We start from the raw sequence: 16075 nt of genomic DNA, 5'->3' as shown, positions 1-16075 counted from the left end.
TACTCATTCTTACTTTTATAGGTGAGCAATGACGAGTCATGGACGGACGTGAACTTGAATGAGGATGGCGAGCGCGGCCCTGCCACCATTACTGGTAGGACGAGGGACCACGAAGGAAATATACATGAAGGTAAATTGATCTTCTGTACATTTATGGTGTAGAGTCTTTCGGAAGAAAATTAAAAACAAAAATCCGTTTGGATCAGGAAAATAAAACAGATAATGCATCAAAGTACTGAAATTTCTGCATTTCGTTTAATTTCAGACATAGATAAACAAATTCACATGAGGAACTCAGAGTCTCACCATCACCTCACGCAAAGGCATCAGAACAGAAACCTGCAAGCGGCGCAGAGGCATTTACATCCAGTAAGTTGACCTGAACTTGTATTGTCCAAGAACACCATTCTAATTGGTTATCATTGTATTCTCTTATTGTAACTTAAGCCCTAGTACATTCAATATGATTCTAGTTGGAATTATAATTTAGATTGGCGTCACTTCATTTAGAATGTCAATTGGATTAGACCTTACTGTTGCTTATTTCCCCTATCTATTATCCATATATTTTTGGTGTACCTTGTAGCTTCCAAATACTGAGATTTTAATAGGCAATATTTTATGAATCTTTCTCTATTCTAGGACAACGAGACCCTAGCAGGTCTGAACGCAATGAACACAACTATGACAGCCGACGGCGTGTCTCGCGAGGCGTCTCTGACCCACAAGTTGGAGACAGCGCTAGGCCCCGTCTGTCCCCTACTCCGAGAAATCATGCTGGACTTCGCTCCCTTCCTCTCCAAGACCCTGGTGGGGTCCCATGGACAGGAACTGCTTATGGAGGGTAAAGGTACACGGTATTAGGCATGGTAGATGCTTTCTTTGCTTATTATTTTTTAGCTCTGCTGTTTTGGATGTGGGAATATAGAAAAAAATACCTGAACTTTATAGTACAGTTGTAATGAGTATATTGTAATCGGGGTGGTTAAGTTAGGTGGTGAATGATGATAGATGCGAAATTTGTCCTTTGGCTGATTAAAATCTGGTATAATTAAAACTGCATGTGTAAATGATATTCGAAAACTTCTTGTATAGAAAAGTAAAGCTAGATCTATAAGCTGATGATGTAGAACTTTTGACTGGGCTTTGGTTGTGCTTCTAAATGGTTGGAGTATATTATGAATGGAGTAATACAAATCGGGAGTCATCTACAACCGAGTACATATCACCTTGACTGACTAAAGTTAGCACATCTTTTTCGTGTTCTCCAGGCCTTCAAACCTTCAAGTCCAGTACATCAGTGGTGGAACTGGTGATGCTGCTGTGCTCCCAAGAGTGGCAGAACTCGCTGCAGAAGCACGCGGGGCTGGCCTTCATCGAGCTGATCAATGAGGGTCGGCTTCTGTCACATGCCATGAGAGATCACATAGTGAGGGTGGCTAATGAGGCCGAGTTCATACTCAATAGGATGCGAGCTGATGATGTACTTAAACACGCTGATTTTGAGGTGAGGATCCTGATTTTAGTTAGTATTTTTAGTGTCTTATTGGAAAACTGCTGGGGAAATGCAGCTTCTGAATGTGAGACATTCGTTGCTAATACATAATCCGGTTTTTTTCACACGCTAGAAATAAATACCATACCGTGTATTATACCAGTATGTTACGTTTTCCTAATATTACATATACCCTTGTCTGTAATTGTCCAGTGTCTATGCGCAACAAGTAGCGCTGAACGAGCAGAGGAAGAGCGCACGTGCGAGCGACTCATCGCCGCCGCGCGTCGCCGCGACCACGCCGCCGCCGCTAGACTGTTAGACAAACTACGACATGCTGCCTCGCACGCCACGCCACATCCTGGGTAAATGTTCAAATACTTTAGTGTCTTTTAAAAAGCTTTAATTTTATTAATTTTTTTATAACTCCTGGAATGTTTATTTGACAGTAGTGGCAGTCAATTCTGGAAGCTAGATTCTTGGGAGGACGACGCGCGTCGCCGAAGACGACTCGTGCCCGACCCGCGCGGCCGCCGCCACGTCGCCGCAGCGCTGGCCCGCCCGCACCCCAGCACGCATCACCATGATGCCATACTACAGGTAACTCTAGCTCCTATTATCTTCTGCGAGCCTAATACTCGATCGACGCAGCGCTCACTCGCCTGCATCACAGCACGCATCACTATGATGCCATACTTATATGAAGTTCATACCGTCTTCTGCGACCCTATTGCTCGACCAACGCAGCTCTCAGTCGTCCGCACCCCAGCACGCACGCATTACCATGATGCCCTTACAGGTTACTATCTTACTCCTTCTGTCTTCTGCGACCCTAGTTTTCTGAGGTCCATTTAACTAGAGTTTATCTAGCCGTTAGCGTTACCCGTGCCGATAAAGAATGGGATTAGAAATCGCGACAGCTGTATTCAACTCTCGCTCATGTGCTATAGTGTATGAGCGAGAGGTAAATACAGCTGTCGCGATTTCTAATCCCATTCTTTATCGGCACGGGTTGTACTACAGTTAACTCTATGCAGTTCCTACCGTCTTCTGCGCGCCTAGTACTCGACCAACGCAGCTCTCAGTCGTCCGCACCCCAGCACGCACGCATTACCATGATGCCCATACCGGTTACTATCTAACTCCTTCTGTCTTCTGCGACCCTAGTTTTCTGAGGTCCATTTAACTAGAGTTTATCTAGCCGTTAGCGTTACCCGTGCCGATAAAGAATGGGATTAGAAATCGCGACAGCTGTATTTACCTCTCGCTCATACACTATAGCACATGAGCGAGAGTTGAATACAGCTGTCGCGATTTCTAATCCCATTCTTTATCGGCACGGGTTTTTGTACTACAGTTAACTCTATGCAGTTCCTACCGTCTTCTGCGCGCCTAGTACTCGACCAACGCAGCTCTCAGTCGTCCGCACCCCAGCACTCACGCATTACCATGATGCCCATACAGGTTACTATCTAACTCCTTCTGTCTTCTGCGACCCTAGTTTTCTGAGCTCCATTTAACTAGAGTTTATCTAGCCGTTAGCGTTACCCGTGCCGATAAAGAATGGGATTAGAAATCGCGACAGCTGTATTCAACTCTCGCTCATGTGCTATAGTGTATGAGCGAGAGGTAAATACAGCTGTCGCGATTTCTAATCCCATTCTTTATCGGCACGGGTTGTACTACAGTTAACTCTATGCAGTTCCTACCGTCTTCTGCGCGCATAGTACTCGACCAACGCAGCTCTCACTCATCCGTACCCCAACGCGCCACCACGACGCCATTCTACAGAAGCTCCTACCCTCTTCTGCGATCTTAGTACTCGATCAAAACGAGATGGCAAAAATTGCAAATATTATTTTTTACTCGCAATTTTAAAGATCGAAAAATTCGCAAATCTTTTCACCGGGTTACTGATAAAGTCTCTAATAGCCGTTTTATTTGGAAGATTAAAATGAATATTGAAGGGAACAGTGAAACAGAATATAAATATAATATGGAATTTTATTATTTGACTTTTCAGAATACCATGTTTCTTAAAGTGTTTCTTACATGCTTGACAAACGACACATTTATTCTATAATAGATAATAGCAGTCATAGACCTTAAAGAAGGTATTACATTGTATCTTCTTTTCAACACCCCCCCTCAAGGTAATACCTACCTACAACATATCATAACATTACACAACATAAACACATAAATATAACTTAATCCTCATATAAATTACACTTATTCATGAATCGAAACAATAAATTTTTATTTAAGGCTTTTGTAAAAATATCGGCTGTCTGATCTTCTGCTTTAACATATTTCAAAACTAACTTGCCTTTCTTAATTAATTCCTTAATATAGTGATATCTAATGTCAATATGTTTCAATCTCTTAACGCTATCAGTATTAGCAACCATTATAGCACTTTGATTATCACTAAACAATACTACAGGACAAATATTCTCAATACTAAAATCTTTTAATAAATTTATTAGCCAACAAGCATCAGCTGCAGCCACACTAATTGCCACATATTCTGATTCTGTAGAAGACAGACTCACACTAACTTGTTTTTTAGAACTCCATGAAATTAAACAATTTGAAAACATAAAACAAAATCCACTTGTTGTCCTCCTGTCTTTTAAATCTCCTCCCAGTTAGCATCACAGTATCCAACTAGCATATCATTATTACATTTATACACTAATCTGTGATTAATGGTATATTTAATATATCTCATAACTCTTTTAAGAGCTCCTAACAACACATTGTTTGCTTTGTTTTGATACCTGCTTAAAATTGACACAGCTACTCAGATATCTGGCCTAGTTCCTAATGCTGCATAAGACAAACAACCTATCATTTTTCTAATTTAGATTTTTAATTTTGAAAACCCATTTACTGCTTACAGTCTTTGCATCCACAGGTTTTCACAGACAACCCATGTATTATTTTCTTTCAGGGTTTCTAGTTCTCTGCTTATGGCTCCTTGCCATTTACTAGCGTCTGGCCTTTTCATGGCTTCTTGGAATGTTAAAGGCTCATTTTCCTGAGTGGAGACATAGTGACACTTGTAGAAGGAGGTCTGTTTTCTTATACGAGTACTTCTGCGAGGAGATAATACTCTATCCTCTTCACTGCTGCAGACCTCGTCACTTGAACATGGTACATACATACTCATGTCACTATCTGGTACATGCATACTCATGTCACTATCTGTAGATACTTCTAAAATTGCCTCCGGCTGTTTGGCTTCCTTCAGCTCTACACTTTCATTGGACTGTTGGTTTATGTCGTTTACCTTTTCACTGGAAGTACTATCCTGACCAACATCTTCGATTTCCAACATTACCAACTGTTCTTTCTTCTTCTCAGTCTGTTCTAGAAAAACTATATCCCTTCTAATTTCCACGCTGTTTTTCTTTGGAAAATATATTCTATATCCCTTTACATTATCTCCATACCCCACCATTATTCCCTTTTCTCCCTTTGGGTCCCACTTTCTTCTGTTTTGCTTTGGGATATGGACGAAAACTTCTGTGCCAAAGGTTTTTAAATTATTAAACTCAAAGCGTTTGTTTGTCCATGTCTCAAACGGTGTTCTTTCAGGCTCATGGCTTTTGCCAGTTCTGTTTAATACATAGGCTGCTGTATGAATACCCTCTGCCCATAGCTTTTTAGGTAAACCCTTTGCACAGCATTGTTCTCGCTGCCTCAACCAAAGTACGGTTTCTCTTTCCGCCTTACGTCGCCTAATCGCGACAGCTGTATTCAACTCTCGCTCATTGCTATAGTGTATGAGCAGTTAACTGTATGGTTGTACTACAGCGCGTTCCTAGTCTTCTGCGCGCTTACTCGACCAACGCAGCTCTCAGTCGTCCGCACCCCAGCACGCACGCATTACCATGATGCCCATACAGGTTACTATCTAACTCCTTCTGTCTTCTGCGACCCTAGTTTTCTGAGGTCCATTTAACTAGAGTTTATCTAGCCGTTAGCGTTTATATGGTGAAATCTGTATTAACTCTCGCTCATGTGCTATGTGTATGAGCGAGAGGTAAATACAGCTGTCGCGATTTCTAATCCCATTCTTTATCGGCACGGGTTGTACTACAGTTAACTCTATGCAGTTCCTACCGTCTTCTGCGCGCCTAGTACTCGACCAACGCAGCTCTCAGTCGTCCGCACCCCAGCACGCACGCATTACCATGATGCCCATACAGGTTACTATCTAACTCCTTCTGTCTTCTGCGACCCTAGTTTTCTGAGCTCCATTTAACTAGAGTTTATCTAGCCGTTAGCGTTACCCGTGCCGATAAAGAATGGGATTAGAAATCGCGACAGCTGTATTCAACTCTCGCTCATGTGCTATAGTGTATGAGCGAGAGGTAAATACAGCTGTCGCGATTTCTAATCCCATTCTTTATCGGCACGAGTTGTACTACAGTTAACTCTATGCAGTTCCTACCGTCTTCTGCGCGCATAGTACTCGACCAACGCAGCTCTCACTCATCCGTACCCCAACGCGCCACCACGACGCCATTCTACAGAAGCTCCTACCCTCTTCTGCGATCTTAGTACTCGATCAAAACGAGATGGCAAAAATTGCAAATATTATTTTTTACTCGCAATTTTAAAGATCGAAAAATTCGCAAATCTTTTCACCGGGTTACTGATAAAGTCTCTAATAGCCGTTTCATTTGGAAGATTAAAATGAATATTGAAGGGAACAGTGAAACAGAATATAAATATAATATGGAATTTTATTATTTGACTTTTCAGAATACCATGTTTCTTAAAGTGTTTCTTACATGCTTGACAAACGACACATTTATTATATAACTAGCTTTTGCCCGCGGCTTCGCTCGCGTTAAGAAGTATTATTTTTTTTTTTTCACTTATTTATTTTCTAACATATTATTTACATTTTTAAATATTAAATATAAAAATAAAAAACATTTAAAAATATAAAAAATAGGTTGCCACCGATATCGGGCACAGGGTCCAAGGTACCGGTGGTTAGGGTCCCAGAGACAGAAACCTCCTCACAATACGTGCCGTATCAAGGAGTACTGCCTTCTGAATCAGTCCCTTGATCCAGCCTCCCAACGAGAGCCTCCTGAGGTGTTCGTCGAGGCTCTTGGCTATTAAACCATTGGCCGTAACGACAATCGGCACAACAACAGCCGTGTCGACACTCCACATGGCGACAACCTCGTGCGCTAAGTCGAGATACTTTATTTGTTTCTCTTTCTCAGCTTTCACAAGGTTCTCGTCATGCGGAACGGCGACATCGACTATCATCGCGCGGCGCGCTAATCGATCTATCACCACAATATCAGGCTTATTGGCTACAATAGTCCTGTCAGTGATGATAGATCGATCCCAGTACAACGTGATATGGTCCTTTTCGAGAACTGGGTCGGGCGCATACCTGTAGTACGGTACCTCAAGGTCTACAAGGTTGTATTGCAGAGCAAGCTGCTGGTGGATAATCTTGGCCACTTGGTTATGTCTGTGCAAATATTCACCATTAGCCAAACGAGAACAACCAGATATAATATGTCTGATAGACTCACCCGGATGGTGACATGCCCGACATATGTCAACCGTCCCGTCTTTCACGATATATCTCCGGTAGTTATTCGTAAGGATAACTTCGTCCATAATTATTATTATTATTAAGAAGGAGATCTGAAAATCTACCAGCAGACTCATCCCCGCCCAAATGTGCTCTCATATTTTTAGAGAGCTTAAGAATATTAACACCGCGATTCAGAAATGAGAAGAAAATGCACAGCGCCATCTAATAGCGGTGGGCAGAACTTCTCAACATTTAGAACTAAACATTATTTTGTTCGTTCCATTACGAACTGATAGGTTCAAAGTCGTGGTGGCCTAGTGGGTAAAGAACCAACCTCTCGAGTATGAGGGCGCGGGTTCGATTCCAGGTCAGGCAAGTACCAATGCAACTTTTCTAAGTTTGTAAGTACTTTCTAAGTATAACTTAGACACCATTGGCTGATAAAGGTGAAGGAAAACATCTCGAGGAAACCTGGACTATAAAGTCTGAAATCACCAACCCGCATTGAGCAAGCGTGGTGATTAATGCTCTATCCTTCTCCCTGTGAGAGGAGGCCTGTGCCCAGCAGTGGGACGATATAAAGGCTGTAACAGGTTCAAACTAATACATTTTACATCCTTCATCATCCCTTATTTTATCACCCGTGGGGGTTGAATGGGGGTTGAATTAATCAAAATCATATTTAAGCGAACGTCATCATAAAATTCTGATTCGTCATCAGGACTTCTTCATAAAATCTAAGAAGATGTATACAAACTTTCATCCCCTATTTTATCCCCTTAGGGATGGAATTTATCAAAATCCTTTCTTAAGGGTTGCCTACGCCATAGTAGCTTTATGCATGCAAAGTCTCAGTCCGATCGGTTTAAAATTGACAAAGTTTCATACAAACTTTCATCCCCTATTTTATCCTCTTGGGGGTAGAATCGATCAAAATCCTTTCTTAGCGGATGCCTACGTCATAACACCTACCTGCATGCCAAATTTCAGCCCGATCCGTCCAGTGGTTTCAGCTGTGCGTTGATAGATCACTATGTCAGTCAGTCAGTCACCTTTGAGTTTTATATATTTAGATAGATAATAGCAGTCATAGACCTTAAAGAAGGTATTACATTGTATCTTCTTTTCAACAAATATTTATTTGTTTCCTTTAATAGGCTACAGAAGAATTGCACTCGAGGATAGCGGCGGGAGGTGCGGGTCGCGGGGCGCAGTTACCGACGACTGCGGCCGCCGAACTCTTAGACGACGCTGAGCTCCTGGTAGATGACAGAGAAATCGATGCCGATCTCACCGGTAAGTAAACAGCCAGAAAAACATTTGATCTTTGGAGTAACTTCTTTGACGTATGCTCTCCTGGTAGGATATAAAATCAGAACGATCCAATTAAGTTTATAGTGGTTTGATAAGCGTTGACATTATTTACGTTTTATTGTGAACACAATGGTGTTTGTGTTATAAATTGCAAAAAATATTAATATCATTTTTATGGATACTAAAAGATCCGACCTATTGTCTGTCTTACAACTAAAGCGCCTACTCAAAATATCATGGCAACAGCAATTCACAACTGCGCAGGATGTTGGAGCAACATCGTTTGTGCGCGTTGCTTTTAACAATATAGTAGGCGCTACTGCTCGCTCATAGCTGACGCTGTATTGAAATTATCGTGACGTAAACTCCATAACTGGTGAAAAATTATGTGCAGCTTTAACGCTATGAGCTAAATTTTACTTATCAAATAATCTATACCTATAGCTTTTAGCGTCTTTTCAATTTCTATGTTCGGAGTTGATAGTGCACATTTCTAACAGTGAAAGAATTATTCAAAGTAGTGCAGTCCCTATGCTATACAAACAAGCAATCATATCCTGCTTTATAATATTAGTCGAGATAATATGTGTTATATTTTTACAGGTCCAGTAAACATAAGTACGAAGGCGCGGCTGGTGGCTCCAGGGCTGGTGGCGCCGGGAACCGTCTCGCTCACCTCCACAGAACTTTACTTCGAAGTGGACGAGGAGGACCCCGAGTATAAGAAGATTGACCCTGAGGTAAGTGTTCTTGTGACTTTAGAAGTTATTGAACTAAGCTGTGTTTCAATCTAAGAATAACGGATAGGTATTATTGTCGCCAAAATGAATAGCGGCTCAGACCTAACTTCCGCGCAGTTTCCCCGACTCGATGGTACCTAAAATGGCTTCTGCGATTCAGACTCCAGGATGAACGAGTTCGCATTTGCTAGGTTTTCAGCTTAATAGTCACAGCCGCGCCGAAGATTCAATATGCCTCGTTAATTACCTACACGTTACTATGAGTACTACCTAATTCTAAAGCGGTAATACAGCAATGAAAGTTAATAGTAAGACGAGATTTCCATTTCTAACCCGTCTATCTATAGGTTAGTAAGGGTGGAACCTGCTGTTTTAACTACAAACATGGCAATTCAATCAGAACTCATTATGCAACACACTATGTACATATTTAGATTGCAATATGCTAAACATTTTCATATAATGTTAAGAAAAATGTTTGTTCGTTGATACTTTTAGTCCAATCCAATATTGTATTAAATTCAAAAACGTTAGCGAGATTTTTACGGTAATTGTATGATGTAAATTATAAAGTTTACTCAGTATCAGTTAAGTTCATTCAGAAAGGTAATCGGAGATATGGAATTCGATAAAAGAATTAGGCACTTTAGCGACTTCGGGATCAGAATGGCCATATCAACAGATTATGCAATTTTATGCGTTTTACACTTACCTTCGATAGTAAATTATGTTGATTACTCATGTGCGAATAAACGATCTTCAAATAATTATATTATATTACTTTGGTGAATAATACACAGGAGAGTGGATTTAGGCCGTTAGACACTTATCTGTTAAAGACTATCTAACCCATCTAAACAAAACGTAAAAATGTAATAATAGCCCATATAAATAAGTCACAACAATTATAATATAAATTAACTTCATATCTTATTAACAAAAACCATACAATAAATCGTGTGCTCCACCGCTATAAAAACGTAATCTCTTTCTTCCAAATCTATTATACAATAATATAAATTATATGTGAAGTTGAGACAATCGCTTGACAAAACTGCCTTCAAATAAGGTGCGACGTAAAACCTCTGTTTTGTTATTTATTAAACCTCTTGTGTATCCAAGGAGTAGTAAAATGAAAATTATATCGTCTTGCATCTAAAACTATCTGTCATAATCACCGAATCTAAATTTAGACAAAAAATAACCTTACACGTTAAAACTCAAAGTTGAAAATTGGTTGCTCGGATTAGGAGTAAGGATGTTCGTGATTTGTTTCGGGTGAGATATCGATATTGCGTATAGTGGTGTAATATAGTCGGGTAACCGAATATAAGGCACTTAGACGCGCGGACAATGCGGCCCCGCGGTGCCTGTCGCGCGGGCGCCACGATAGTGCTGCGCGCTGTCGATATTTTAATGTTTATTGTTCGATCATTTACGTATAATTAACTCTCATAATTTCGTATTCATTCTATACTTAAACACTCAGTTTGAATTTGTTGCCTTATGTTATTTTTACCCATATGAACTTATCAGCAGTCAATTCTTATACAAAAAATAATAGAATCTGCCCAGTCGTCGTTCAATATATCTTGGTATATTTTAGGTTTAGTAGGTATACTATATCTGACACTCTTTCATTGGTGATGAAGAAAGGTCATTCTTAAGATGATTTTCTGCGAACCTCTCTAACTTTCTGAAAAGTATTTTTCTAAGCTTATCGAGTTTCCCTAAGCATCTAATATCGATAGAGTATGTCGTGCCTACGTGTCGTTGTGTGGGGCGATGGTCGTGCTCGACAGCGGGACAATGGCGTCCCGCCGCGCTCCGCGTGCCGCCCGCGCCGGGGGGCGGGAGCGATCTGCGTGCGCGCATACCTATGCACTCGTCTGGTCACATGGCTACATGTAATCACTGTTAATTCCTAATTAAAGCCGTGATGGACAGTGTATTTGTGTTGTTTGAATAGAGGTGTTGATTCCAATGTATATTTACCTAGTAAATGTCTGTAGTCTTCATCAGTAAACGGGCTTAACAATGAAATATTTTTTTCAAATAGGTTAAATAGTTACAGATATTATCGCGTTTAACAAACATACAAACAACTTAACAGCTTTACTATAGAATAGTAGATAAAAGTAGAATACCTTGACATCACTTCAGCACATAAAAATTAAATTATGCATCGCAGCAGTAGTGAATCGATCATTATAACATTAATTGTATAAAATAAACGTATAATCAATAATTTGAACTATTTACCATATTTAACGCACCACATATAAATGAAGGCATCGATCCGCTGCCCGGGTGACGTTACATATGTTATAGGCTCCAAGTGAATAGTGAATAGAGTAAGCGAGATAAGTCCATTTTTGCTTGTTGCTTAGCACAGCCCTATACAACTAGAATTTTAAAACAGTACGCCATAGTTTATCTCTTGCGTACAATAACACAGAGAAAGTATGTCTTGGCAGAGTAATAATTTCTTCTCTGGGAGAGAGTAACATAAAAGGAGGCTAAATTATTAGAAAATCTTTTGTCAAAAAAATATACGAAAATAAAGTCTAAGAATTAAATAACGTTTTTAAATATAAACTGGCGACAAGAAATCAACGTGACAGTCGCTCCTATCGTCGTTTGCACCACAACGCTATTATCGAAACTGTATCCGAGATATTATTTACTGCGACTAATTTAACCGATTTCAAAGATTGTAAATTGAATTCGTAATGGGGCATTTTATTTGTTTATGCTAATATACCGTTTTAATTAACCGTGTCGTGTTTATAGTCTGTGCGAGTGGGACAAAAAATGCGTTCACAGTCGGAATCCCGGCTATGCCTGTCGCGGTACCAACGACAACGATTTATTGGTGCATATTTCATAATTAAACTTTTGATAAATTAATGGTTGCCTTTTTTAGTAAAGCTTTTTTTGTAAATGGAAATTGTGTTCTGGGTGGCAATGGGAAAAATGTTGTGAATGTTTCTGTCTAAAACTAGGCATTTTTTACATACATGCTGTGTAAGCATAATTAGGGACAATATTATAATAATTAAATATGTGTCCTTTTTAATCGTTCCATTCGTTCTATTTACAAATATGTACAATTTTCACTTTCAAATAAGACTCGTTTCGCGCCCATTGCCCATCCCATTTAATAGTAAGATACAGGCTCAATACACATAATATTGCAAGTGCGTTGATCCACATAATTACAAAGACATAATTAAACTCATAACCTACAAGTTAATCGTAGATATTTTACCACCATTTCATTTGCGATAACCTACCTATCGTATGGGTTAGTATGCACTTGAATTAAGGCAAAGCAAAACTTATTTTCTTTAAGTTTTTATCTAAATTGACATTCATTTTCAGAAGAACTAATCGAATGTTTTAACATTAAAATGACAGGGACAGTGGATAGATACAAACAAACGAGAGAACAGGTCTTGAAATGACACATAGAGAGATACAGCTTAAGAGATAGATAGACAGCTTCATATCTATTCATATATACCAGCACGTCATAGGATGTCAGGAAGTATTCCGTGCCGTTCTCACGTCATCGATGACGGAGCCTCCACGGCAGCCACGGCAGCACATAAATAAATATATTACTCCATTCTGACAGCTCCCAGCGTAACTGACACGTGTCATGATACTACTCAAATTTATTGGTACAATCTCAAAAGCAAATTCAACTCTAAAGCTGAGGATACAGAGTTTAGTTTCTTGTGTGGTGAATGTGTCGAATTTGTATCTCAGTGTCTACCTGTCGCTCCAACATTCTATTTAATGTTTGATTATGAAAAGCGATAAGGATTTGCCGACGTTAGGACTTCGGTGATATTTCTGTAACAAGGAAGGACTTTTCTATTTGAGTTCCGATAGAATATTGCAAAATTATTGATCTTCATACGCATTGATATATTTATTATGTTTTAATGGATTGCTAATAACTAAGCATTAACATGCAATATAATTTCTTAACATGTTTTTTTTAATCGTACTAGAGCATACAAGCAGTTTTAATAATGGGGGTTCCATGTTCGTTATTCTTTACATTGTGTTTATAGCTTTTCTTCTAGTTTCTGTAATTCATTAATTATTCAATTGTATAAAACAGAAATAGGAACCACCTTGCTCATTTGAATTGGCTCAGACAGTTGCTTGATTTATTTAATGTTATTAACATGTGATTTATTGTAAGCCGTTTATTGATTATAAATTTCGCCTGGCCGTATCCATACTAACATAACTATGGCCGTATATTGTTCCGTTGGTCTGTCTGTCAGTGGCGATTCCTGCCTTATTTACAACCGGTGTACGTTGCATGTAAGAATTTAGGCGCCAGATGTCGACTCGATAAGCCGGCCCCCGCTGCGCGTCTCCGATTTATCGATAGATAGCGTTGCTCATCACTAGTCGTTACTATGTGAAGTACCGTGCCTTCTTATGATTTTCATGTTTAATTGTATAGGACAGTATCTTGTTACTTGATATTGTGCATGTTTAGATGGTCATCGTTGATTTAGTTACACGGACAGTAACTTAAATAGAATAACACACAAATAATTACTTCACACGACGAACGACATCAAAATAAAAAATACAATATTCCTCCACTGTTTCTACAAAAGTTTTTTAAATAAAATGATTTATGTATTTATCCTCGTAACGTACGCTCTATTTGGAGTGACTCATAAATAACGGGCCACTAATAAATAAATCACAGAAATTGTTTTTAATTAGTCACCAGAAGCAATAGAGCATGCATCAGCCGAGAATAATTACCAGGGTCGCATACCGCGCCAGGAGTTCAGACATTCCGGGCATCCGGCGAAGTCCCGCGGGCGCCGTACCAGCTCTAATTGCCGCCATCGGAGCGCTAACGGCGGGGCGGATCTCACAGAACGCTTCCTAATTGATGCTACACTGAAAAACTAGCCGAAAAAATCCTCTCATATGTTCCTGGTTACACTAGGAAATGGAATGGCTTAATACGTCTCGTGGGATTCCGTTTCCTAATTTGTTACGACTGGCAATAATATCTTTAAACATGCATAATATCGAAGTGTTCCGACGTATTTATTGGATGTTTCATTAATTCAAACAATGTCTAACACAAATGCTTAATATTTTTAACTGTTTTTGAATACCTGCATATTAATAAAGCACTTTAAGTTTGATGACATATTAAATTGAAGATTTGCTAGATGACCTCAGTGTTAAGTCGTTGTCATTTCATAATAAATGATTGTTTTTTTGGCCACGATGACCTTCTCGTTTCCAAGGTTACTCTATCGATTAGGTACTGACACATAAAGCAAGTAAGGATAAAAATATCCCGACCGCAGGACTGTTGTTGCGGCACGCGAGCAAGTTTGCCCGTTTAGCAAAACAAAAAGCGCCCTATCTGCCGGTACATTATTCGACGCGAACACGCTAGCACAGTAAAACAGAATCGTTGTGGCTGCCCCGTGACACTTGTGTTTATTTTATAAAATTCAATTCGGGAAGCTTGGACGAGGCAGGAGGTTGATGTTGTCACACAATAAACTATTCCCCTGCTATTATAGATTCGTTTTCAGAGGCCTGAGAGGCCTCCAATGCAATAGCAACAAAAATGCTGTATCGAGATGAAGGCATGAAACATGATCTAAGCTCTAGTCTCGAAGTCCTCAACTGATGCAAATTGTAATCGCAACGTCCGGAGCTGTCAGTCCGTCATGACGTAGAATCTGATGTGACAGTCATTCGAAGCGCACTTTCACAGTCCACACACCTCCGCCGAATGACAATGTAACATGTATTAGTGAAATATGTACCAACTTCAGGCGCCGACATTGAGGCACGTACCACTGTGAACAAAAAACACAATGGACAATAAACTACAAGCGTGCAATATCAAAATAAAGTCATCTTTGAACGTGATAGGAAAGCAATACGATATTATAAGTGGACATGCTAAATGTTCCAGGAAATTGTAGCTGGAATATGGGAACTGGTACTATGTACTGTCGCGGTGTTACATTCTTGCGTGCGTAATGTTCTCACAATCAATTTCGTTACACGTGGAAATTCGGCTCTTGTTAGAATTCACGAAATATTTTCTGCACTACCAATATAGAATGTAAATGGTTCTGTTGTGGTACGACAAAGGAGTAATGGTACATTTAGCGATAACTCCCAGGAAATGTGTGAGTTAAGAGGCTCTATCATGAAAGGTACCGTTAGAGGCCTTGTAACCTCAAGGGGGTATTTTGCATCAGTTGGGCAATTTGGCGAGAGCGCGTGCGTGCCCGCGGCCGCACGGCGGGTGGGCCTCTGCTTGCCTACTCACCATACCTGCTATCCTATGATTGCCTGGTATCTGATTGAAAGATTTGCTGTTGTTAAGAACATTAAAATGAAATACTGGCAGTCGAGATAGTTTAGTTTCCCTAGCTTTACGTCATGCAATTTATCTTTCCAATTCTGTCGTGTCCTCTCTCATTAAAATAAACAATTTAAATATTCAGCTTTGCAAATCGGTTTGTTAATTCCGATATGAATGAATGTTGATCTTAAAACTTATTCGAATCTTATGCTAATTCACAATTCGGTAGTCGTTTATCAATGTCAACTCATTAAACGGAGTCTTGGTTGGTGAGCACCTCGTTGACTATCTAAGTCTTATTAGACGTATTTTAATTACTGATGGTACCGGTAGCGACTACTGTATTGGTTTTGCCACAGAATCAATCACGGCATTTAATGAGCGGTGTCTATTTAATGCGGCTTGTTACCAGGCGGGCAGAAGCGGCGCGGCGGTATGCTTCCCATCAATTGCCCGTCAGTTGTTATCCTGCATTCTTTTGAGCTCATTACTCATTATTAGATGTAGCTACCGTTACTGTAGATGCGACTTAAGAACGAATAGATTTCCAATGATAGATT

General features: G+C 39.8%; 1 protein-coding gene across 1 annotated transcript in view; it reads left to right on the top strand.

The window, feature by feature from the left end:
* Positions 1-16075, top strand: part of Rg (rugose) — a 317709-nt gene that overhangs the window by 160592 nt on the left and 141042 nt on the right. Inside the window, exons 33-40 of the mRNA XM_064039352.1 lie at positions 22-130; positions 266-369; positions 643-844; positions 1272-1507; positions 1709-1860; positions 1945-2095; positions 8231-8369; positions 8991-9127. Coding sequence (XP_063895422.1) covers positions 22-130; positions 266-369; positions 643-844; positions 1272-1507; positions 1709-1860; positions 1945-2095; positions 8231-8369; positions 8991-9127 — 1230 coding nt within the window. The remainder of the gene's footprint in view (positions 1-21; positions 131-265; positions 370-642; positions 845-1271; positions 1508-1708; positions 1861-1944; positions 2096-8230; positions 8370-8990; positions 9128-16075) is intronic.

The sequence above is a fragment of the Helicoverpa armigera genome, chromosome 19 (genome assembly GCF_030705265.1).
Source record: "Helicoverpa armigera isolate CAAS_96S chromosome 19, ASM3070526v1, whole genome shotgun sequence".
Lineage (NCBI taxonomy): Eukaryota > Metazoa > Arthropoda > Insecta > Lepidoptera > Noctuidae > Helicoverpa > Helicoverpa armigera.
The sequence above is the reverse complement of the archived record's forward strand: the minus strand, read 5'-3'. Positions and strand labels throughout refer to the sequence as shown.